Source organism: Pseudophryne corroboree, chromosome 2, assembly GCF_028390025.1.
Source record: "Pseudophryne corroboree isolate aPseCor3 chromosome 2, aPseCor3.hap2, whole genome shotgun sequence".
In the NCBI taxonomy this organism is placed as follows: Eukaryota; Metazoa; Chordata; class Amphibia; order Anura; family Myobatrachidae; genus Pseudophryne; species Pseudophryne corroboree.
In genome coordinates this window covers 416935103-416960807 of record NC_086445.1, presented here as the reverse complement: position 1 = coordinate 416960807, position 25705 = coordinate 416935103, and the positions used below count along the sequence as shown (strand labels likewise).

The window sequence follows — 25705 nt, the reverse complement described above, 5'->3', positions numbered from 1 at the left end:
GTCCGTCCATCCATAATTGTATTACAATATATACCACCTAACCGTGGTATTTTTTTTTCTTTCTTTATACCGTCATAGTGTCATACTAGTTGTTACGAGTATACTACTATCTCTTTATCAACCAGTGTACAGTGCGGTAGTTCACGGCTGTGGCTACCTCTGTGTCGGCAGTCGGCAGGCAGTCCGTCCATCCATAATTGTATTATTATTATAATATATACCACCTAACCGTGGTTTTTTTTCCATTCTTTATACCGTCGTCATAGTGTCATACTAGTTGTTACGAGTATACTACTATCTCTTTATCAACCAGTGTACAGTGCGGTAGTTCACGGCTGTGGCTACCTCTGTGTCGGCAGTCGGCAGGCAGTCCGTCCATCCATAATTGTATTATTATTATAATATATACCACCTAACCGTGGTTTTTTTTCCATTCTTTATACCGTCGTCATAGTGTCATACTAGTTGTTACGAGTATACTACTATCTCTTTATCAACCAGTGTACAGTGCGGTAGTTCACGGCTGTGGCTACCTCTGTGTCGGCAGTCGGCAGGCAGTCCGTCCATCCATAATTGTATTATTATTATAATATATACCACCTAACCGTGGTTTTTTTTCCATTCTTTATACCGTCGTCATAGTGTCATACTAGTTGTTACGAGTATACTACTATCTCTTTATCAACCAGTGTACAGTGCGGTAGTTCACGGCTGTGGCTACCTCTGTGTCGGCAGTCGGCAGGCAGTCCGTCCATCCATAATTGTATTATTATTATAATATATACCACCTAACCGTGGTTTTTTTTCCATTCTTTATACCGTCGTCATAGTGTCATACTAGTTGTTACGAGTATACTACTATCTCTTTATCAACCAGTGTACAGTGCGGTAGTTCACGGCTGTGGCTACCTCTGTGTCGGCAGTCGGCAGGCAGTCCGTCCATCCATAATTGTATTATTATTATAATATATACCACCTAACCGTGGTTTTTTTTCCATTCTTTATACCGTCGTCATAGTGTCATACTAGTTGTTACGAGTATACTACTATCTCTTTATCAACCAGTGTACAGTGCGGTAGTTCACGGCTGTGGCTACCTCTGTGTCGGCAGTCGGCAGGCAGTCCGTCCATCCATAATTGTATTATTATTATAATATATACCACCTAACCGTGTTTTTTTTTCCATTCTTTATACCGTCGTCATAGTGTCATACTAGTTGTTACGAGTATACTACTATCTCTTTATCAACCAGTGTACAGTGCGGTAGTTCACGGCTGTGGCTACCTCTGTGTCGGCAGTCGGCAGGCAGTCCGTCCATCCATAATTGTATTATTATTATAATATATACCACCTAACCGTGGTTTTTTTTCCATTCTTTATACCGTCGTCATAGTGTCATACTAGTTGTTACGAGTATACTACTATCTCTTTATCAACCAGTGTACAGTGCGGTAGTTCACGGCTGTGGCTACCTCTGTGTCGGCAGTCGGCAGGCAGTCCGTCCATCCATAATTGTATTATTATTATAATATATACCACCTAACCGTGGTTTTTTTTCCATTCTTTATACCGTCGTCATAGTGTCATACTAGTTGTTACGAGTATACTACTATCTCTTTATCAACCAGTGTACAGTGCGGTAGTTCACGGCTGTGGCTACCTCTGTGTCGGCAGTCGGCAGGCAGTCCGTCCATCCATAATTGTATTATTATTATAATATATACCACCTAACCGTGGTTTTTTTTCCATTCTTTATACCGTCGTCATAGTGTCATACTAGTTGTTACGAGTATACTACTATCTCTTTATCAACCAGTGTACAGTGCGGTAGTTCACGGCTGTGGCTACCTCTGTGTCGGCAGTCGGCAGGCAGTCCGTCCATCCATAATTGTATTATTATTATAATATATACCACCTAACCGTGGTTTTTTTTCCATTCTTTATACCGTCGTCATAGTGTCATACTAGTTGTTACGAGTATACTACTATCTCTTTATCAACCAGTGTACAGTGCGGTAGTTCACGGCTGTGGCTACCTCTGTGTCGGCAGTCGGCAGGCAGTCCGTCCATCCATAATTGTATTATTATTATAATATATACCACCTAACCGTGGTTTTTTTTCCATTCTTTATACCGTCGTCATAGTGTCATACTAGTTGTTACGAGTATACTACTATCTCTTTATCAACCAGTGTACAGTGCGGTAGTTCACGGCTGTGGCTACCTCTGTGTCGGCAGTCGGCAGGCAGTCCGTCCATCCATAATTGTATTATTATTATAATATATACCACCTAACCGTGGTTTTTTTATACCACCTAACCGTGGCAGTCCGTCCATTATTGTATACTAGTAAACTATCCAATCCATCCATCTCCATTGTTTACCTGAGGTGCCTTTTAGTTCTGCCTATAAAATATGGAGAACAAAAAAGTTGAGGTTCCAAAATTAGGGAAAGATCAAGATCCACTTCCACCTCGTGCTGAAGCTGCTGCCACTAGTCATGGCCGAGACGATGAAATGCCAGCAACGTCGTCTGCCAAGGCCGATGCCCAATGTCATAGTACAGAGCATGTCAAATCCAAAACACCAAATATCAGAAAAAAAAGGACTCCAAAACCTAAAATAAAATTGTCGGAGGAGAAGCGTAAACTTGCCAATATGCCATTTACCACACGGAGTGGCAAGGAACGGCTGAGGCCCTGGCCTATGTTCATGGCTAGTGGTTCAGCTTCACATGAGGATGGAAGCACTCAGCCTCTCGCTAGAAAACTGAAAAGACTCAAGCTGGCAAAAGCACCGCAAAGAACTGTGCGTTCTTTGAAATCCCAAATCCACAAGGAGAGTCCAATTGTGTCGTTTGCGATGCCTGACCTTCCCAACACTGGACGTGAAGAGCATGCGCCTTCCACTATTTGCATGCCCCCTGCAAGTGCTGGAAGGAGCACCCGCAGTCCAGTTCCTGATAGTCAGATTGAAGATGTCAGTGTTGAAGTACACCAGGATGAGGAGGATATGGGTGTTGCTGGCGCTGGGGAGGAAATTGACCAGGAGGATTCTGATGGTGAGGTGGTTTGTTTAAGTCAGGCACCCGGGGAGACACCTGTTGTCCGTGGGAGGAATATGGCCGTTGACATGCCAGGTGAAAATACCAAAAAAATCAGCTCTTCGGTGTGGAGGTATTTCACCAGAAATGCGGACAACAGGTGTCAAGCCGTGTGTTCCCTTTGTCAAGCTGTAATAAGTAGGGGTAAGGACGTTAACCACCTCGGAACATCCTCCCTTATACGTCACCTGCAGCGCATTCATAATAAGTCAGTGACAAGTTCAAAAACTTTGGGTGACAGCGGAAGCAGTCCACTGACCAGTAAATCCCTTCCTCTTGTAACCAAGCTCACGCAAACCACCCCACCAACTCCCTCAGTGTCAATTTCCTCCTTCCCCAGGAATGCCAATAGTCCTGCAGGCCATGTCACTGGCAAGTCTGACGAGTCCTTTCCTGCCTGGGATTCCTCCGATGCATCCTTGCGTGTAACGCCTACTGCTGCTGGCGCTGCTGTTGTTGCCGCTGGGAGTCGATGGTCATCCCAGAGGGGAAGTCGTAAGCCCACTTGTACTACTTCCAGTAAGCAATTGACTGTTCAACAGTCCTTTGCGAGGAAGATGAAATATCACAGCAGTCATCCTACTGCAAAGCGGATAACTGAGTCCTTGACAACTATGTTGGTGTTAGACGTGCGTCCGGTATCCGCCGTTAGTTCACAGGGAACTAGACAATTTATTGAGGCAGTGTGCCCCCGTTACCAAATACCATCTAGGTTCCACTTCTCTAGGCAGGCGATACCGAGAATGTACACGGACGTCAGAAAAAGACTCACCAGTGTCCTAAAAAATGCAGTTGTACCCAATGTCCACTTAACCACGGACATGTGGACAAGTGGAGCAGGGCAGGGTCAGGACTATATGACTGTGACAGCCCACTGGGTAGATGTATGGACTCCCGCCGCAAGAACAGCAGCGGCGGCACCAGTAGCAGCATCTCGCAAACGCCAACTCTTTCCTAGGCAGGCTACGCTTTGTATCACCGCTTTCCAGAATACGCACACAGCTGAAAACCTCTTACGGCAACTGAGGAAGATCATCGCGGAATGGCTTACCCCAATTGGACTCTCCTGTGGATTTGTGGCATCGGACAACGCCAGCAATATTGTGTGTGCATTAAATATGGGCAAATTCCAGCACGTCCCATGTTTTGCACATACCTTGAATTTGGTGGTGCAGAATTTTTTAAAAAACGACAGGGGCGTGCAAGAGATGCTGTCGGTGGCCAGAAAAATTGCGGGACACTTTCGGCGTACAGGCACCACGTACAGAAGACTGGAGCACCACCAAAAACTACTGAACCTGCCCTGCCATCATCTGAAGCAAGAAGTGGTAACGAGGTGGAATTCAACCCTCTATATGCTTCAGAGGTTGGAGGAGCAGCAAAAGGCCATTCAAGCCTATACAATTGAGCACGATATAGGAGATGGAATGCACCTGTCTCAAGTGCAGTGGAGAATGATTTCAACGTTGTGCAAGGTTCTGATGCCCTTTGAACTTGCCACACGTGAAGTCAGTTCAGACACTGCCAGCCTGAGTCAGGTCATTCCCCTCATCAGGCTTTTGCAGAAGAAGCTGGAGGCATTGAAGAAGGAGCTAACACGGAGCGATTCCGCTAGGCATGTGGGACTTGTGGATGCAGCCCTTAATTCGCTTAACAAGGATTCACGGGTGGTCAATCTGTTGAAATCAGAGCACTACATTTTGGCCACCGTGCTCGATCCTAGATTTAAAGCCTACCTTGGATCTCTCTTTCCGGCAGACACAGGTCTGCTGGGGTTGAAAGACCTGCTGGTGACAAAATTGTCAAGTCAAGCGGAACGCGACCTGTCAACATCTCCTCCTTCACATTCTCCCGCAACTGGGGGTGCGAGGAAAAGGCTCAGAATTCCGAGCCCACCCGCTGGCGGTGATGCAGGGCAGTCTGGAGCGACTGCTGATGCTGACATCTGGTCCGGACTGAAGGACCTGACAACGATTACGGACATGTCGTCTACTGTCACTGCATATGATTCTCTCAACATTGATAGAATGGTGGAGGATTATATGAGTGACCGCATCCAAGTAGGCACGTCACACAGTCCGTACTTATACTGGCAGGAAAAAGAGGCAATTTGGAGGCCCTTGCACAAACTGGCTTTATTCTACCTAAGTTGCCCTCCCACAAGTGTGTACTCCGAAAGAGTGTTTAGTGCCGCCGCTCACCTTGTCAGCAATCGGCGTACGAGGTTACATCCAGAAAATGTGGAGAAGATGATGTTCATTAAAATGAATTATAATCAATTCCTCCGCGGAGACATTGACCAGCAGCAATTGCCTCCACAAAGTACACAGGGAGCTGAGATGGTGGATTCCAGTGGGGACGAATTGATAATCTGTGAGGAGGGGGATGTACACGGTGATATATCGGAGGGTGAAGATGAGGTGGACATCTTGCCTCTGTAGAGCCAGTTTGTGCAAGGAGAGATTAATTGCTTCTTTTTTGGGGGGGGTCCAAACCAACCCGTCATATCAGTCACAGTCGTGTGGCAGACCCTGTCACTGAAATGATGGGTTGGTTAAAGTGTGCATGTCCTGTTTTGTTTATACAACATAAGGGTGGGTGGGAGGGCCCAAGGATAATTCCATCTTGCACCTCTTTTTTCTTTTCTTTTTCTTTGCATCATGTGCTGATTGGGGAGGGTTTTTTGGAAGGGACATCCTGCGTGACACTGCAGTGCCACTCCTAGATGGGCCCGGTGTTTGTGTCGGCCACTAGGGTCGCTAATCTTACTCACACAGCTACCTCATTGCGCCTCTTTTTTTCTTTGCGTCATGTGCTGTTTGGGGAGGGTTTTTTGGAAGGGACATCCTGCGTGACATTGCAGTGCCACTCCTAGATGTGCCCGGTGTTTGTGTCGGCCACTAGGGTCGCTAATCTTACTCACACAGTCAGCTACCTCATTGCGCCTCTTTTTTTCTTTGCGTCATGTGCTGTTTGGGGAGGGTTTTTTGGAAGGGCCATCCTGCGTGACACTGCAGTGCCACTCCTAGATGGGCCCGGTGTTTGTGTCGGCCACTAGGGTCGCTAATCTTACTCACACAGCTACCTCATTGCGCCTCTTTTTTTCTTTGCGTCATGTGCTGTTTGGGGAGGGTTTTTTGGAAGGGCCATCCTGCGTGACACTGCAGTGCCACTCCTAGATGGGCCCGGTGTTTGTGTCGGCCACTAGGGTCGCTAATCTTACTCACACAGCTACCTCATTGCGCCTCTTTTTTTCTTTGCGTCATGTGCTGTTTGGGGAGGGTTTTTTGGAAGGGACATCCTGCGTGACACTGCAGTGCCACTCCTAGATGGGCCCGGTGTTTGTGTCGGCCACTAGGGTCGCTTATCTTACTCACACAGCGACCTCGGTGCAAATTTTAGGACTAAAAATAATATTGTGAGGTGTGATGTGTTCAGAATAGGCTGAAAATGAGTGTAAATTATGTTTTTTGAGGTTAATAATACTTTGGGATCAAAATTACCCCCAAATTCTATGATTTAAGCTGTTTTTTAGGGTTTTTTGAAAAAAACACCCGAATCCAAAACACACCCGAATCCGACAAAAATAATTCGGTGAGGTTTTGCCAAAACGCGTTCGAACCCAAAACACGGCCGCGGAACCGAACCCAAAACCAAAACACAAAACCCGAAAAATTTCAGGCGCTCATCTCTATCAGATTTAAATGCACAAGCAGACTCTGCTGAATAAAATATGTGGCATGCCTTTGTGTGCGACTGTAGGTGTATCTGCATACAAAATGCTACGTTACAGTGCTTTCCAGGAGCTCACAACTAGGCATGACTAGAATGGCTGTTTAACTGCAACAACAATGTAGAATGACACATGTGTTGTTAACATTTTTAATTACATATAAATTAGAGATGAGCGGGTTCGGTTTCTTTGAATCCGAACCCGCACGAACTTCACTTTTTTTTCCACGGGTCCGAGCGACTCGGATCTTCCCGCCTTGCTCGGTTAACCCGAGCGCGCCCGAACGTCATCATGACGCTGTCGGATTCTCGCGAGGCTCGGATTCTATCGCGAGACTCGGATTCTATATAAGGAGCCGCGCGTCGCCGCCATTTTCACTCGTGCATTGAGATTGATAGGGAGAGGACGTGTCTGGCGTCCTCTCCATTAGAATAGAGATAGATAGATTAGATAGAGAGAGATTGTGCAGAGTCGCAGACAGAGTTAGTTTACCACAGTCAGTGACCAGTGCAGTTGCTAGTTAACTTTTATTTAATATAATATATCCGTTCACTTCTCTCTGCTATATCCGTTCTCTGCCTGAAAAAAAAAACGATACACAGCACAGTCAGTCACACAGTGTGACTCAGTCTGTGTGCACTCAGCTCAGCCCAGTGTGCTGCACAGTCATCAATGTATAAATTAAAAGCTTATAATTAATTGTGGGGGAGACTGGGGAGCACTGCAGGTTGTTAGCAGGAGCCAGGAGTACAATTATATTAATTAACAGTGCACACTTTTGCTGCAGGAGTGGTGACCAGTGCCTGACCACCAGTATAGTATTGTTGTATACTACTAATATCTCTTTAAATATCAACCAGTCTATATTAGCAGCAGACACAGTACAGTGCGGTAGTTCACGGCTGTGGCTACCTCTGTGTCGGCACACGGCAGGCAGTCCGTCCGACCAGAATTGTATTATTTATTATTATATACCTACCACCTAACCGTGGTTTTTTTTTCATTCTTTATACCGTCATAGTGTCATCCTAATTGTTACGAGTATACTACTATCTCTTTATCAACCAGTGTACAGTGCGGTAGTTCACGGCTGTGGCTACCTCTGTGTCGGCACACGGCAGGCAGTCCGTCCGACCAGAATTGTATTATTTATTATTATATACCTACCACCTAACCGTGGTTTTTTTTTCATTCTTTATACCGTCATAGTGTCATCCTAATTGTTACGAGTATACTACTATCTCTTTATCAACCAGTGTACAGTGCGGTAGTTCACGGCTGTGGCTACCTCTGTGTCGGCACACGGCAGGCAGTCCGTCCGACCAGAATTGTATTATTTATTATTATATACCTACCACCTAACCGTGGTTTTTTTTTCATTCTTTATACCGTCATAGTGTCATCCTAATTGTTACGAGTATACTACTATCTCTTTATCAACCAGTGTACAGTGCGGTAGTTCACGGCTGTGGCTACCTCTGTGTCGGCACACGGCAGGCAGTCCGTCCGACCAGAATTGTATTATTTATTATTATATACCTACCACCTAACCGTGGTTTTTTTTTCATTCTTTATACCGTCATAGTGTCATCCTAATTGTTACGAGTATACTACTATCTCTTTATCAACCAGTGTACAGTGCGGTAGTTCACGGCTGTGGCTACCTCTGTGTCGGCACACGGCAGGCAGTCCGTCCGACCAGAATTGTATTATTTATTATTATATACCTACCACCTAACCGTGGTTTTTTTTTCATTCTTTATACCGTCATAGTGTCATCCTAATTGTTACGAGTATACTACTATCTCTTTATCAACCAGTGTACAGTGCGGTAGTTCACGGCTGTGGCTACCTCTGTGTCGGCAGTCGGCAGGCAGTCCGTCCATCCATAATTGTATTATTATTATAATATATACCACCTAACCGTGGTTTTTTTTTCATTCTTTATACCGTCGTCATAGTGTCATACTAGTTGTTACGAGTATACTACTATCTCTTTATCAACCAGTGTACAGTGCGGTAGTTCACGGCTGTGGCTACCTCTGTGTCGGCAGTCGGCAGGCAGTCCGTCCATCCATAATTGTATTATTATTATAATATATACCACCTAACCGTGGTATTTTTTTTTCTTTCTTTATACCGTCGTCATAGTGTCATACTAGTTGTTACGAGTATACTACTATCTCTTTATCAACCAGTGTACAGTGCGGTAGTTCACAGCTGTGGCTACCTCTGTGTCGGCAGTCGGCAGGCAGTCCGTCCATCCATAATTGTATTATTATTATAATATATACCACCTAACCGTGGTTTTTTTTTCATTCTTTATACCGTCGTCATAGTGTCATACTAGTTGTTACGAGTATACTACTATCTCTTTATCAACCAGTGTACAGTGCGGTAGTTCACGGCTGTGGCTACCTCTGTGTCGGCACTCGGCAGCCCGTCCATAATTGTATATACCACCTAACCGTGGTTTTTTTTTCTTTCTTTATACATACATACTAGTTACGAGTATACTATCTCTTTATCAACCAGTCTATATATTAGCAGCAGACACAGTACAGTGCGGTAGTTCACGGCTGTGGCTACCTCTGTGTCGGCACTCGGCAGCCCGTCCATAATTGTATACTAGTATCCAATCCATCCATCTCCATTGTTTACCTGAGGTGCCTTTTAGTTGTGCCTATTAAAATATGGAGAACAAAAATGTTGAGGTTCCAAAATTAGGGAAAGATCAAGATCCACTTCCACCTCGTGCTGAAGCTGCTGCCACTAGTCATGGCCGAGACGATGAAATGCCAGCAACGTCGTCTGCCAAGGCCGATGCCCAATGTCATAGTACAGAGCATGTCAAATCCAAAACACCAAATATCAGTAAAAAGCCTCTTTTTTTCTTTGCGTCATGTGCTGTTTGGGGAGGGTTTTTTGGAAGGGACATCCTGCGTGACACTGCAGTGCCACTCCTAGATGGGCCCGGTGTTTGTGTCGGCCACTAGGGTCGCTAATCTTACTCACACAGCTACCTCATTGCGCCTCTTTTTTTCTTTGCGTCATGTGCTGTTTGGGGAGGGTTTTTGGGAAGGGCCATCCTGCGTGACACTGCAGTGCCACTCCTAGATGGGCCCGGTGTTTGTGTCGGCCACTAGGGTCGCTAATCTTACTCACACAGCTACCTCATTGCGCCTCTTTTTTTCTTTGCGTCATGTGCTGTTTGGGGAGGGTTTTTTGGAAGGGACATCCTGCGTGACACTGCAGTGCCACTCCTAGATGGGCCCGGTGTTTGTGTCGGCCACTAGGGTCGCTAATCTTACTCACACAGCTACCTCATTGCGCCTCTTTTTTTCTTTGCGTCATGTGCTGTTTGGGGAGGGTTTTTTGGAAGGGCCATCCTGCGTGACACTGCAGTGCCACTCCTAGATGGGCCCGGTGTTTGTGTCGGCCACTAGGGTCGCTAATCTTACTCACACAGCTACCTCATTGCGCCTCTTTTTTTCTTTGCGTCATGTGCTGTTTGGGGAGGGTTTTTTGGAAGGGACATCCTGCGTGACACTGCAGTGCCACTCCTAGATGGGCCCGGTGTTTGTGTCGGCCACTAGGGTCGCTTATCTTACTCACACAGCGACCTCGGTGCAAATTTTAGGACTAAAAATAATATTGTGAGGTGTGAGGTATTCAGAATAGACTGAAAATGAGTGTAAATTATGGTTTTTGAGGTTAATAATACTTTGGGATCAAAATGACCCCCAAATTCTATGATTTAAGCTGTTTTTTAGTGTTTTTGGAAAAAAACACCCGAATCCAAAACACACCCGAATCCGACAAAAAAAATTCGGTGAGGTTTTGCCAAAACGCGTTCGAACCCAAAACACGGCCGCGGAACCGAACCCAAAACCAAAACACAAAACCCGAAAAATTTCAGGCGCTCATCTCTAATATAAATGCAGTTTATGGTTGTGTTGTACATTAAAAAAAAATTTTTTTTTATGACAATCCTAGCATAAATAATGCATTCTGCTATGTTGTATTGATAAATATTATTAAAAAAAATATTTCTCTTCTTGCACATTTATTTTTTTCCCTTGGATAGTTAATATTTTAATAATTTACTTATTGTTATTGTCTATAAAAAAGCATTAACTGTTAATTAATGGAGCAACACAGTGTTATTTATGTTAATTGCTACTGGATTTTTTTTTTCAGTGTTTAGTTTGCATTTTTTACTTTGCTTTTAACCTCACAGCTTTGTGTAAATGACATATATATCAGGGTTACAATTAGTTATTCTTGGGCTGATGCAGACCAAATACTATGCCAGTTTACGTAGCCTATCTTTTGTCTGCTGATGCCCAGAAAGTGGACAGCACTGTGCAGATTAATATGATTCTAGCACTTACACCCACCTGCACGTGGAGAGATTGGATGGTGGAGGAAAAGGGCATTCAAAATAGTAAGGGAATGTTTGTGAAATTGCAGACACAGATGTATATAGAAAACATGTGTTTTCCAGACACAAGACAGAGGGGTATATTTGCTAAAGTGCAGGTTTATAGAAGTGGAGATGTTGCCCATAGCAACCAGATTCTATTATCTTGTAGAAAGCAGTGGCATCACAAGGGTAATGTGGGCCCTCCCCCATGTGTCAAAGCATATCCAGATTAAGGGGAGATGCAGGGCATACTGTACCCCGGGCCCCACTCTGTCAAGGGGCCCCCCAGCCAGAACACACTGACATCACTAGCTCTCTCTCTCTTGTGCAGCAGCAGAACCAGGCAGCCAGAATGTGAGCAGGCAGAGACACAGGAGTATCAGGTTTCATGAGATAACGAGGGAGCTTCCTGACCAGAGAAGAGATAAAGAGCTGTAAGTGACCCAGGGATCCTAGCTTCTCCTCCTCCCGTCTGGGTGTCAGGGTTCTGTGTAACCTGACATCTAATGAGAGTGTTCACATCTAGAGAGACGCACACAGAGCCTCCTCCTGAGTCCTGCCCAGTGTGTTAGTAGTACAGCAGCTGCTGCTATTGCATTTTGCAAGATAAATTATAGGTTTTATTTTTCTATGTGTATTTTAAGGTTGTTTAAGTTGTCTTTGTTCCGCTACAGGAAAACATTATAAAATAGTTCTCTCTCTATTAGGCGGAGTTATAAACAGTACCCAGGCCTTATTAAACTATTAGTTTAAATCTAATATATACCATTGGTTTATATTTAATATACACAATCCATACCTCACACCATGACCCATTCCAGGAGGGAAAAAATGCTCTCTACCTGGACTTCCTTCTTAATTTATGATTGTAATAATTTTTGTTGAAACACCTTTTTTTATCAATGAAATATTTAAACACATGTGATGCCAATCATATATTAAAAGGGAAGTCCACATAGAGATCATTTTGTCCCTCCCAGAATGGATCATGTTGATAGGTATGCACAATCTAATATACACCCTCCCCCTCCACCAGGGCCCCCCTGTATTAAGTGCAACAGCCCCCCCCCCAGGCTTTTCCGGCCCTATGTAAAAGTGATGTTGAACAGAGGCTCCTGCAAGGCCATGCCCCCTTCCAATGAGGTCACACCCCTTTTCATGAACATTCACCTTTGTGCATGCAGAGAAGATATTGACAGCTTCAGGTTTCATAGACCTCCGTGCCACCACCGCTAAATTAAGTGGAATCTGATTGGTTGCTATGGGCAACATCTCCACTTCTATCAACTTTAGTAAATATACCCCAGAGGTTGTTTCTGATATAATAAAGAGGTTTTTGAAGTTTTATTAATGAAGTATAGAGATTGTGTACAGTCACAAAAAAATGTATGTAAATCCTTTGAAATTATCTTGATAGCAGCATAAATTGTTCATAGAATCGGATCGTCTCTTCCTGTAAGGCACAAGAATAGACACACTAGGCCTATGCCTAAACTCATAACACACAATCAAATGGTATGCATTAAGGATCCCGGCTGTCAGGATCTTGTCAGCCGTAATGCCAACACCGGGATCCCGACAGATGCCAGAATACCGATGCCGGAATCCCGAAGAGATCAGGATCTGGGCAACGATATCCCGACAGTCAGGATCCCGAAGGAAAGTATGAACTGCTGGGTTAGGTTTAGCATGCAGGAGGGGGGTTTGGGTTTAGGCACACCTCGGGGGGTATGTGAACCCGACTGTTTGATTTAATAACTGGTTGACGATCCTTTGGCAGCAATAACTTCAAGTAGATGTCTCATGTAGTTGCAGATTAGACCTCCCCAGTGGGGGGGAGGAATTTTGGGATATTCTACTTCATAAAAACATATCTTCCAACTTTACAACTGGGAGATTCGGGACGCTTGCGCTGCCCGAAAGGGGGTGAGATGACGTGGCTTCAGCTGAGTGGGTGTGGCTTTGCAACACAGGCCCGTTGCCCTTTGTTTGGTGTGAACCATTTTATTCAGCTCATGCCACAGAATTTCAGTCAGGTTGAGGCCAGGACTCTGAATGGGTCAATCCAGAATTACATTTTTCTTCTGTTGAAGCCATTCACTTCCGTGTTTTGTTTTGTTTTCTGCTGCATCAGCCATCTTCCGTTAACTTCAGTCGGGGAATAGTAGCCTTATATTCTACTGGAATTTTTTTGGGGTAAACTTAAACTTGCATTTATGAAAACTATGGCAGGGCATGCTGGGTTGTATAGTTTCACAACAGCTGGGGAGCCACAGCTTGGCCAGGCCTACATTAGGGCTTGATGGTTGTGTAGAGGTAAATAAGTAATACTTATAATATTAAAAAGTAATGATTATGCTGTGTATAGACTCCTGTAAATAGTATCTGTAAAACAGATAGTGCATATATGATTTCTAATTGGCAAGTTTCAATATCTGTAAGTTCTCATGCTTATTGTATCTATTTTAAAAAATAATGTACTGTATACTGTACTAGGTATTACTAAAAACAACGTTTGGACCAGCAGATCATTTGAGTAATAAATATGTAAGTCTGTTAAATGCGTGTTTCTTTAATATTGTACTAGATATTGTTATATTATTACATTATTCATACTTTTACTTTTTGTTTCTCTTCTGCAGATTGGCAGATTGCGACCCTTGCCTTACTACTCGGTGGTGCTGCCATTATTCTCATTGCATTCCTTATCGGCTTAGTCTCCATTTGTGTGGGATCTCGCAGGCGGTTCTACAGACCAGTGGCAGTCATGCTTTTTGCTGCAGGTAATTCGGTCACATTGTTGCAGATGCAGAACTACTCTACAGTATCATTAAGGAGTGGAAAAGATTTCCAGCGTGGTCTTTTATAATAAGACGGTTAAAACTACATTTTGTAAAGCTTCAAATGTATAAAAGGAATGAGTATAGTTAACATGAGCCTGTGTAATAAATATTCTGCGTTGACACTTATTACAGAGATATAAAATGTCCTACTGCAGCAATTTACCATGCTGGGGCTCCTCGAGCCTGCAAATTTTGCCGGCTGCCAGGGAAATATTTTAGCAATATGCATAGGAGTGTCTAATGTCCACGCATACACATAGTAATTTGAACCAGTAGAGATCCAGTTATACCTCTCCAGTTTCGCAGCGTCCCCTTTGCTGGTTATAGTAGCTGGGTGTGATACATTAATCACTGCATTTTGGGATGCCAGTCACATGACCAACTCTGGCATCCCGAATCCGAGAATGCCAATAGTTTTGGGTGTTAAGTAAATTAACCCACTCCCCCATCCGTAACCCTCCCTAGGAGGCTGCCAAGGCTAAATCTAGGGGGCTGGCGGCTATGCCTAAATTTCGAGGAGTGGTGACTACGGGCAGCTCTCCCTATAATGCTTAACACTAAGGCTACCCCCAACCTCGGGCCCTAACCCTAAAAGGCAGAGAGATACTTACCTTCGGGATCCCGGTGGTTGGTATTCCGTCCGCCGGTATGCCAAATGTATCCCGCGCTATGCTGTGGTGCTGTTATCCCCATAGAGCTTTATCAGTATGGCAGTAGGCAGTACAAAATAGATTCAAATTATTGTTAAACTGAGATAATCTTACATTAGCCCTTAGATGTTTTTGCTGAAGTTTAGGCTCTCACAACTTATTAAAAAGCCGAACTTGCAAGTCACAGCAAATCCTTTTTGCTATGCAAAATCTTCTGACTAATTTCCAGTGGTAAAATGGGATGAAATGAAAGGGCAAAATGTATTTAAAAATAAAACAACTAGAAATACGGTAGTTGAAACACAGGTCTTATTTTCTTGAGTTAGACAATAGGGTATATTCAATTGGTGTTGAATCCTTCATTTTGTCAGAAAACGGGGCTTTTTCGACAAAAAAAAAACCTGTTGAATTGCATTCGACAATTCAATACGCCACTTTGCGACAAAAAACCTATTGGATTCGTTTCGATTTTTGACTTTTCGACAGTCGGTTGTCTGTAATGTTAAAAACCCAGCTTTTCGACAAAAGAATATTCAATTGAAGATTGTCAAATCGGTATCAGTGGTTTTTGATGTGACTTTCGACAATTTCGACAGTCGGTTGTCTGTAATGTTAAAAACCCGGCTTTTCGACAAAAGAATATTCAATTGAAGATTGTCAAATCGGTATCAGTGGTTTTTGATGTGACTTTCGACAATTTCATTGCGACAATTTTTTCTGTCCTGAGCTGACAAGAAAGTTGAAATACTTAAATTTTTTTGAAGTTTTTTGATTTCTACTAGCATATCTATTTATATTTTAAGTAATTATGTAATTGGTTTTTGTATTTATGAGTCACATTATTATATTTTGATTTTTCCCCGAATATTGTTTTCTTTACTGGGCTGAGGGAAGGAATATACCCATGATTCAACATTTTTACCCAGGCTACACTTCACTAAAGCCACTCCTATGCTTGAGACTTCAGGGAGAAGAGCAGCCATTACACAGTCAGCTGTCTTGTGGAATCGCTTTTTTAAGGCAATCTGCGTTTTTAACATATATATCATATTTTTTTACACTGACTACAATAATGGAGCCTTTTTCTGACCAGATTGTGCTGTTCATGGTTCATGAAGTCGAATCCCGGCCGCCCACAATCTGACCATTGATCCCATTCCGACCGGAGGCGTGTCGAATCCTTTTCAAATTGAATATGTAAAATTCAGTGCCCGGGAAGGAGGTTTTCGACAGTCGAATGCTGTCGAATCAGAAAACTGTTGAAACCACTGCGGAATTCTACACCAATTGAATATACCCCAATACAGAGGTTCCCAAACTCGATCCTCAAGGCACCACAACGGTCCTGGTTTTAAATGTATCTATGCCTGGCCACAGGTGACTTAATTAGCACCCTAGTCAATTTGCGTTAACCATCTGTGCTGAACCATGGATATACCTAAAACCTGGACTGTTGTGGTGCCTTGAGGACCGCGTTTGGGAACCTCTGCCCCAATAGCTGTTGTAGTGATGAGGCTTGGAGTAAGATGTGTTACAACTGATGTTTTAATCTCTGTTTGAATCCTTTGTCCGTTTTTTTGAAAGATCAGCAACAAGAAATAACAATCTTGCAAAAGCACCTGGATAGATACTTTATAATTGTGTTCCTTGGGGCATAAGCCAAATTGTGTAAAAATTCCACAGAATAATATATATGTATTAGCAATGTGCTGTTGAGTTGTAAAAGATCCCTATTCATTATGAATAATGTTAGCCGATTAATGGTCTGACAAATGAAAGCAATTGTTTAGTATTTAGGAACAATGTTTTTCATAGAGCTAAAGCTACAGGCAAATTAATTTAACATAATAGCAGTGCTTGCTAGAATGTAAATGATAACCTCATACAACCCTGGCTTACTAATAAGAATTACATAGTTATCCGCATACACTAAAGATCTATATACATGTCCTCTAAAAGCATGTTTTCTGTAGCTAACAGCATTTCTCATTTTATATTCACATATTTTCTGCTATTGTTGTTCATCTTTAACCACTTGAGACAGATAAATGAATTTGTAAGTTCAAGCCCCTGAAGAAATACCTAGAAGAATTGCATTTAAAAATAGCATTTTTCCTAATGTTACATAAAGAGCATTTCTTTTCTGGTTGGTTTCAAGATATTCCATAAACTGCTCGCACATATCCAGGTTCTGCTGCTTGGACATTGCTAGATACAAAGCTACTGTATGCCCTGAGCCACAAGATAGTGGTTATCAAGTGAGGACGGAATAGATTTTACTAAATCTTGCATCAATCTGCATCAATTTTTGGTTAAATCGAGTCAGCACAGTTTATTAAAATACTGAAGTAAATCATGTAACTACAGAATAATGAGACTGCAAGCAGGAGCGGTTCTAGATGCGGGCAAGCTGGGTGGGTGCCCATGGTGCTGCGGCCTGGGGGCGCGGCTGAAGTCACTCCGCAGGCACCCGTCGCCCACCCACACCCCGCATACCGGCTGCAGCAGGGGTCCGGAGCTCACTTTAAGGGGGTATATCTACTGGCGGCATATATACAGGGGGCATACCTACTGGCATAACCAGATTAGGGGGGGGATACAGGGCATACTAGACCCCGTGGGCCCCCCCGACCAGAGCACACGACATCACTAGCTTTCCCTCTTAAGCAGCAGCAGAACCAGCAGCCAGAATGCGAGCAGGACAGTATGCAGTTCAGGCAGAGACACAGGAGTATCAGGTTTCATGAGTTACTGACAGAGCTTTCCGACCTGTGGAGAGATAGGAGGGTGGAGAGAGCTGTAAGTGACACAGGGTTCCCAGCTTCTCCTCCCTGCTTGGGTGTCTGAGTCCTGTGTAAACTGTTATGCAACTAAACCATTTGATTCTAGAGATAGAGACACACACAGAGAGTCCTCATGAGTCCTGTCCCAGTGTGTAAGTAGTACAGAGGCTGCTGCTATTCTTCCATGTGACAACTTAAATTATTTTATTTTTCTATGTGTATTTTAAGGTTAAGTCGTCTTTGTTCCACTACAAGAAAAGTTTCTAAAATAGTTGTCTTTCAATTAGGTGGAGCTATAAACAGTACCCAGGAATTATTAAACTAATATACACCATTGGTTTAAATGTAATATACACACTCTATACCTCCCACCGTGACACATTCCAGGAGGAACAAAATGCTCTCTACCTGGACTTCCTTCTTAATATATGATTGCAATCACCTGTGTTGAAGTACCTTTCTATTCAATTAAATAGTACAACACAGGTGACGCCATCATATATTAAGTGGGAAGTCCAGGTAGAGGGAATTTTGTACCTCCTGGAATGGGACATGTTGGGAGGTATGCACAAGTTAATATACATCCTCCACCTTCCATTGGGGCCCCCCAGTCTTAAGTGCCCTGGGCACCCCCAAAGCTTAATTCGGCCCTGCCTACTGGGGGCATAACTACAGGGGTCATCTCTACTGGGGGCGTCTCCTGAGCACCGGTCACATAACTACATCCCCTCCTAAGGACCATTTATACCTGGCTTGCTATATATATATATATATATATATATATATATATATATATATATATACACACTGCTCAAAAAAATAAAGGGAACACTAAAATAACACATCCTAGATCTGAATGAATGAAATATTCTTATTAAATACTTTGTTCTTTACATAGTTGAATGTGCTGACAACAAAATCACACAAAATTTTCAATGGAAATCAAATTTATTAACCCATGGAGTTCTGGATTTGGAGTCACCCTCAAAATTAAAGTGGAAAAACACACTACAGGCTGAATGTCCTTAAAACAATATATATATATATATATATATATATATAACTGTGTGTTACAGGCACTCAAACCTCCTTACTGTATGCCCCGGTGCCTTCCCATGCTGTATGCCAAATATAAATGTAGGTATACCAGGCGGCACTCAATCAGGACTTCATCAACAGCAGTAATAAAGAGACAGCGCTCTAAAATCTGATCTTAGAGTGCTGTCTCTTTATTTACTGCTGTTGATGAAGTCCTGATTGAGTGCCGCCTGGTATACCTACCTATATATATATATATATATATGTAACAGCAAGGAATGATGAGGTGGCACTCAGAGTCTTGAAACAGCTTAAAACTTGTAATAGTGCATATCAACGTTTCGGGGTCTCCCCCTTCGTCAGCAAAAGAATTGTCAAAGGATCTGCGGGAAAAGGTAATTGAACTGTATAAAACAGGAAAGGGATATAAAAAGATATCCAAGCAATTGAGAATGACAATCAGCACTGTTCAAACTCTAATTAAGAAGTGGAAAATGAGGGATTCTGTGGAAACTAAATCACGGTCATGTAGACCAACAAAAATTTCAGCCACAACTGCCAGGAAAATTGTTCGGGATGCAAAGAAAAATCCACAAATAACTTCAGCTGAAATACAGGACTATATATAGTCTACACTGATGCCACTTAGTGCTTGTTGCTAGGGTAGCTAACCATTATTGGAGGAAAAATCCCTCCATATACACAGAAGCAGGATAGAGGGTGCACTCACCAGACTTAAAAATACGTTTTTGGCTTTATTCATGCATGTCATGATAAGTGCATATCAGTATTTCAGTCCCCACAAAACCTTTGTTATCTTGACAAAGGTCCATATGGGGACCAACATTTGGGATTCATTTTATGAATCTTTAAAATAAACTGAAATCGATTCTATTGAAACTGAAAAATCCCTTAAAACATCCTTCATTAACTATGAGGTTGATTCATTTTTAAAAGGAATTTTGTGGTGAGATTATGAAATCCCTTCCAAAATCGAACCTCAAATCCCCATTAAAATCCCCAGCAAAATCAAATGCAAAATCAAAAAGAACTTTATCATAGCTTGTTATTGGTCCAAATGTATCACGTACACACTAATTAAAGGGGAAGCTCTCTCTTTACACTGTTGCATACATGAAAACCTAACTGATGATTAAAATTTTGTTTTGTTTTTTATTTAAAAAAAATACAGCTGAAATATTTGACAATAACCTTAGCCCTAATCTGCCTGCCTTGCACTTTCTGTGCTCACATAGTTGTTGGTAACAAAACCTCTTCCTGCTTCCTGTTTATTGCATAATCTGGGGGGAGTGGTCTATTGAATGCACGATTATGCAATAGCAACAGAGCACAATATCGGACACTTTTGCCAAATAATATAAAAATATGCCTCCCGAATTAACAACCTTGATTTTAATAGTCCACAGGTGCATTCTGTCATGGATTTAGTGGCTATGTGTGTCGTTTTATACTTATGCTCAGCAGTAATTTGATGATTTGACTAAGGAGTCAGAAAACAGGAGCAACAGCCAAGTGCATAGCTACCATAGGTGCAGAGAGTGCAGCTGCTATGGGGCCTACAGCTGAGAGGGGCCCACCTTCCCTTTCACAGTTACATGTGTTATATACAAGGTCGTAGCTACCATAGGTTCAGGGAGTGCAGCTGCAGCTGCTATGGGGCCCACAGCTGAGAGGGGATCGCCTTCCCTGTCACAGTTATATGTGTTATATACAAGGGTGTAGCTACCATAGGTGCAGGCAGTGCAGCTGCTCTAGGCCCACAGCTGAGAGGGGACCACCTTCCCTGTTAAAGCTACATGTGTTATATAAATGTTTCACCATTGGGTGGTACTTAGGGGCCCTTACAAACGTTTGCCTTGGGGCCTACATTACATCTAGGTATGCCCCTGGTCCTGCTCATTGTAATGTAGAAATGAACTAGAAGGCATTATATAATGTTACATAATATGAACTGAAGCAATGTAATATGGCACAGTATAAAGTGAAGGCACTGTAGTGTGGCATAATATGAACTGAGGAATGTGAATTGGGGGCACTGAGTTACATAATGTGTACTGGCAGACCTACAATGTAAACGAGCACTACTATGGTTCATAAAAGAAATTAGGGGACTACTAATGGGTATAATATTAACTTAGGCACTACTATGGTTCAGAAAATTAACCAGGGCACTATTATGGGACATAATAATTAACACCTGCTTCAACTATGGGAAAACATCAATGTTTTTCTGAAATTCGATTTTGAGTAGAATTTGAGTTGAATTCAGTTTTAGAATCAATTTGACATTCGATTTTGATTTACTGTTAGTAAATCTCTTCAATCAAAATCAAAATCAAATGGAAATCGAATGCCAAATCCCTCAAAACTGAAAATCGAATGATAGTAAATATAGTAAATATACCCCCAGTGAGTGCACCCTCTATCCTGCTTCTATATATACAGAAACAAAACCTCATCTATCTATATTGAATATAAAATATATATGCAGTACTATTTTTATGGAAAAATAGGTTCAGAAACTATTGGTCTTGGAGTGGAGTTATTAAAAAAAGTCAGGTCGTTTTTAGAAAAGAAGGCAGTCAAAATGGACTTTAAAATAAAATTTATCTTATGGAAAATATGTTTTGGCCCAGGACATATTCAGGAACACACCTAATTATGTCATATTTAATGAGAGGTTTCCATGACTGAGTACCTGTTGGCCCCTGCCGAAAAATAGCTTAATCATATATATATATATATGGAACCCCCCAAGTAAATTCTGTGTTTGCCCCTGCATCCCCCCCCTATGTCTCTCCTGCCACATCCTCCCTGACTCACCATCACCAGTCATCGGCTAATCCCTGTATCTTTTAACCTCCTCTCCCCTATGTCTCTCTGCCTCAGCAACTCCCTGTGTTTTTCAGCCTCATCCCCCTATGTTCTCAGCCTCATCCCCCTGTCCTCAGCCTCAATAGCACGTTTCTCACTCTCCTCCCCCCTACATGTCCTCAGCCTCATCCCCCTGTCCTCAGCCTAAATAGCACGTTTCTCACTCTCCTCCCCCTACATGTCCTCAGCCTCATCCCCCTGTCCTCAGCCTAAATAGCATGTTTCTCACTCTCCTCCCCCCTACATGTCCTCAGCCTCATCCCCCTGTCCTCAGCCTAAATAGCATGTTTCTCACTCTCCTCCCCCCTACATGTCCTCAGCCTCATCACTCCTGTGCCTCTTAGCCTCATCTGCCCGTGTCTCTCCAGACATCCCCTACTTTCTCTCAGCCCCATCCTCCATTTTCTCTCTAGAACATTCCCTCCATGTCTCTCCAGTATCATCCGTCCAGTATCTGCATTTCTAGACCCCTCCATGCTACTCTTTAGACCATACTTACCATCTGCCTGGTCCTCTTCACAGCCCCTCTACCATTCAGCAGTGGATTGTCATGATGTCATAAAAAGCAATAACTTTATTGTGCAGGCTGATGGGCTGCCAGCAATCGACTGGTCCAGGGGCCAGGGCCTGGGTTTGCTAAGAAGTCCCAATATTGGATTTTGCAGCAACCATTCTCAGCAGTTCAGTGGGTAAGACACATTACACAGTTACACACATGTCCTTGTCAGAGGCAGGACTAATTTTCTGTGCAAAGTACAAACCCATTTTTATAGTGCGCAAGATAGAAGGCTACAATTCACTCTTGGCAAGCATAACACAGAACGAGCACATGTAACATTTCTCACACAAAAACATGACATATTGTGAGAATAGTTGTATTTACTGCATTTCTGAAAGGCGACAAACAGATGCCAGGCTAGATGCATCATCACTTGGAGACTGATAGTAATAAAATTGAGATAGAATAAGTACCAGCCAATCAGCCCATAACTATCATGTTACAGGTTGCATTTTAAAATATTATAGTTAGGAACAGGTTAGCTGGTACTTTTTCTCTCTCCATTTTATCAATTTCCAAGCGATGATGCATCTAGCCCGCCATCTTGTAACAAACCTCTTCCTGGGACCTGTAGGGTACATGATGAGGTAATTTATTAATGGAATGTTATTGTTTTAGCAAAGCTATACTACGAGTCAAAAGTATTAGTATACCCCTCATTATTCCAGCTTTTATTGAACTTTAAGCAATTCCGTTTCAGTGGATAACCTGAAATAGTACAAATGTAAATAATAAACTGTTAGAGGTTAAAAAGTTTATTTGAAAACTGAAAAATAATGTATAATTCACAATTATAAAAAAAAGGTCATTTTCAAAGAAAAAGTAATGGGTCAAAGCCGACATCTGTTCAGCTGAAAAGAAAGTAAGCCTTGAAAGATGATGCAAATAATTACTACATGCACCCCAACTTCTGTTGATTGCTTGATTACAAACCCCCTGTCTGTTAAAAGCACTGTTGTGGCAGACTGTTATTATACTTCCAGAAGCATTATTAGAACAGTATTGTACTGCAGGAAATAGTTTACTGCTCTCATAATGGTGGAAAAAGGCAGTTGACAAAGGAATACAGACAGGGGTGCTTTAAGACAGGAGGAGCCCCGTGTTCAGCCTCTTCCATTTGGGCCCCCTCCTCTTTGCTGGCAACGCTGAGAGTCTGAGCACTAGAGGGCGCGGGGTCACCTTCCCAGTGATTTCTATAATGAGCATGTGCAGAACTCCATGAAAATGGCTGATGCGCCATTTTTACAGTGATTTAACAGTGCTGCTGACATTGGCGCCGGACTCCGGAGGGGTGAGTATTCAAAAATGGGTGCACACACTGCACCCATTATAGGTACACCAGTGAATACAGACCATTATAACCCTTAAAAGGTTTAGACAAAATCCAAAGAAGGACTAATTGTCAGTGAGTACAGTTTTCTATACCATCAAAAGGCAATTGGAAGCAGGAGGAAACTCTGACAGGAAGATGTCTGGCAAATCCCAAATCACAACATAATCATAAAATAAGTTTCTGAGAGTAAAAGTAATTGGAAGCTGGGAAGAATGTAGCCTTGGCTCCTGTTTTCAGCTGGGACTCTGCCTCATGTGATGGCCATGGGCTGTGACTCACTGTTATATTCTCCCCTTTCTTCAAGTTATGTTTTTGTTGTTGTTGTTGTTGTTGTTCTATTCATGTTGAATTTACCAGTGTGAAGTTCATGGTTGGTATTCTGTTTGTTCCTGCTAGTCAGTTTTTGAGGTTTGTGGTCTTTGTCAACACAGTGAACAAAGATACTTTCAAACATGGAGGAGAGGCTGCCAGTAATTTTGTTTCATTGAGTGTAATTTATGGATAAACTTTAACCGTAGACCACACCGGAGAGGACCACATTAGTTGTTTATTAAAATGAGACCCATATTAAGATATACATTGTATATACAGTACTGTGCAAAAGTTTTAGGCAGGTGTGGAAAAATGCTGCAAAGTCAGGAATGCTTTTTAAAAATAAAACTATTAATAGTTTATTTTTATAAAATAACAAAATGCATTTTTTCCAAAACATCTTGGAGAACTAACAACAGATCTTCTATGGATGTAGGCTTGCTTAAATCTTTCTGTCTGTAATCCCAGACAGACTTGATGAGATCAGGGCTCTGTGGGGGCCATATCATTACTTCCAGGACACCTTGCTCTTCTTTACGCTGAAGATTTTGTCACCACCGGGGAGGGATAGGCTTAGGCTGCAGGGAAGGAAGGGTTAGACTGCAGGGATGGGGGGGGGGGGTTAGGTTTAGGCACCACTGGGGAAAGTTAGGCTGCCGGGAAGGATTAGGGTTAGGCAGTGGGAAGGGATGGTTAGGGGTACTGGCGGGGAAGAGTAAGTATACTTACCCAACCACTGTTGGGCTTTTCAACATCGGGATGCCATTGTCCGTCATTTGACCGCCGGCATTCCAAACCCCACTTGTATCACAGCCTTTCTAACATGATGCTCAACTAGTTGCACAATAAGGAACCCATCTTTACCATATAAAATACTCAGCAAAGTGAACAGCGAGTTGTCCAGTATGTTGTCCTGATTTAGTGTTCACTTATTTCCTATTCTAGTGGCTAAATGATGACTTAAAAGTGAATGATCTGGCAGCGCCATGCTGGCATGAATCATTAAAATGCTGGTTGAGCCAATGGTCCTAGCTGCTCCATATCACATGACTAAAAAGATGCTGCCAAATTCTATTTGCTACTAGTGGACTCTCCTTACATTTGATGCATCAATGACACAGCAGTGTTTTAGAAACACAATTCAATTTTTGCCCATTATAAAAATGGGTAAAAATAAAGCATAACAAATCAAAAGGCACCCAGGAAAATGTACCATTAATATTGATGCCCTCATAGAAGATACAGATACAGGAGATATATGTTTACAGACAATTCTGCCCACTATTATGACTGCTGTCGTTGTTGCTCCAGGTTTCATACAGCACAGTATTTGAGATTACCAATTTTTGCTAATATTCAGCTTTAAGCTTCTTCAGTTCCTGGCATTTACTTTTTATCAAAAATGTGGATTTCTTATTATGTTTTTTTATTGATATACAGCCGAGCCAGAACAGCAAGAACAAAATCGTGTGTGACATGACAGCACAGAAGAAGCACTTATGGTTCTCTGTCTTTTTAACAAGCTAGTAGGTGGTAAAACATCTTCAATTATTTGAACAGGCCTCTGTTTGTGTCCCATACTTTTGATTAATTTCATTTGATAGAAATTTCTGCAGGGGCTCACAGCAAGCAAATCGATTGATATACATAATTTATTATTTACTCAGCAGCCAAATCCTCAAATCTTCATTTGGCTTGCAAAATAGAACTTTTTTATGTTTTATCTTCTTTTAGAAGCAGTAGTGTCAAATGAAACTATTAAAATATTTGACTGTACTCAATCTCTGATCTTTTAATAAATTAGAATATATTTGGGAAACTATAATTTAATGGCGGGCGGGTTGCCGGCTATCCATATCCCAACAGCAGGATCCCGCCCGTCAGAATGCCGTCAGTCTGGCGAGTACAAAGAGTCTACTTGCGGGCTTCCTGCGCTCACCACGCTATGGGCTCAGTGGCTCGAGTGGGAATTGTCCTGTTTTTCAGGGATTTCGGCTCGCGCATTGTCTGCTGCCGGCAAATTGAACGG

General features: G+C 42.5%; 1 protein-coding gene across 1 annotated transcript in view; it reads left to right on the top strand.

Annotated features, from left to right (window-relative positions):
* TMEM47 (transmembrane protein 47) overlaps positions 1–25705 on the top strand; it is a 181921-nt gene that overhangs the window by 114014 nt on the left and 42202 nt on the right. Inside the window, exon 2 of the mRNA XM_063953485.1 lies at positions 13906–14046. Coding sequence (XP_063809555.1) covers positions 13906–14046 — 141 coding nt within the window. The remainder of the gene's footprint in view (positions 1–13905; positions 14047–25705) is intronic.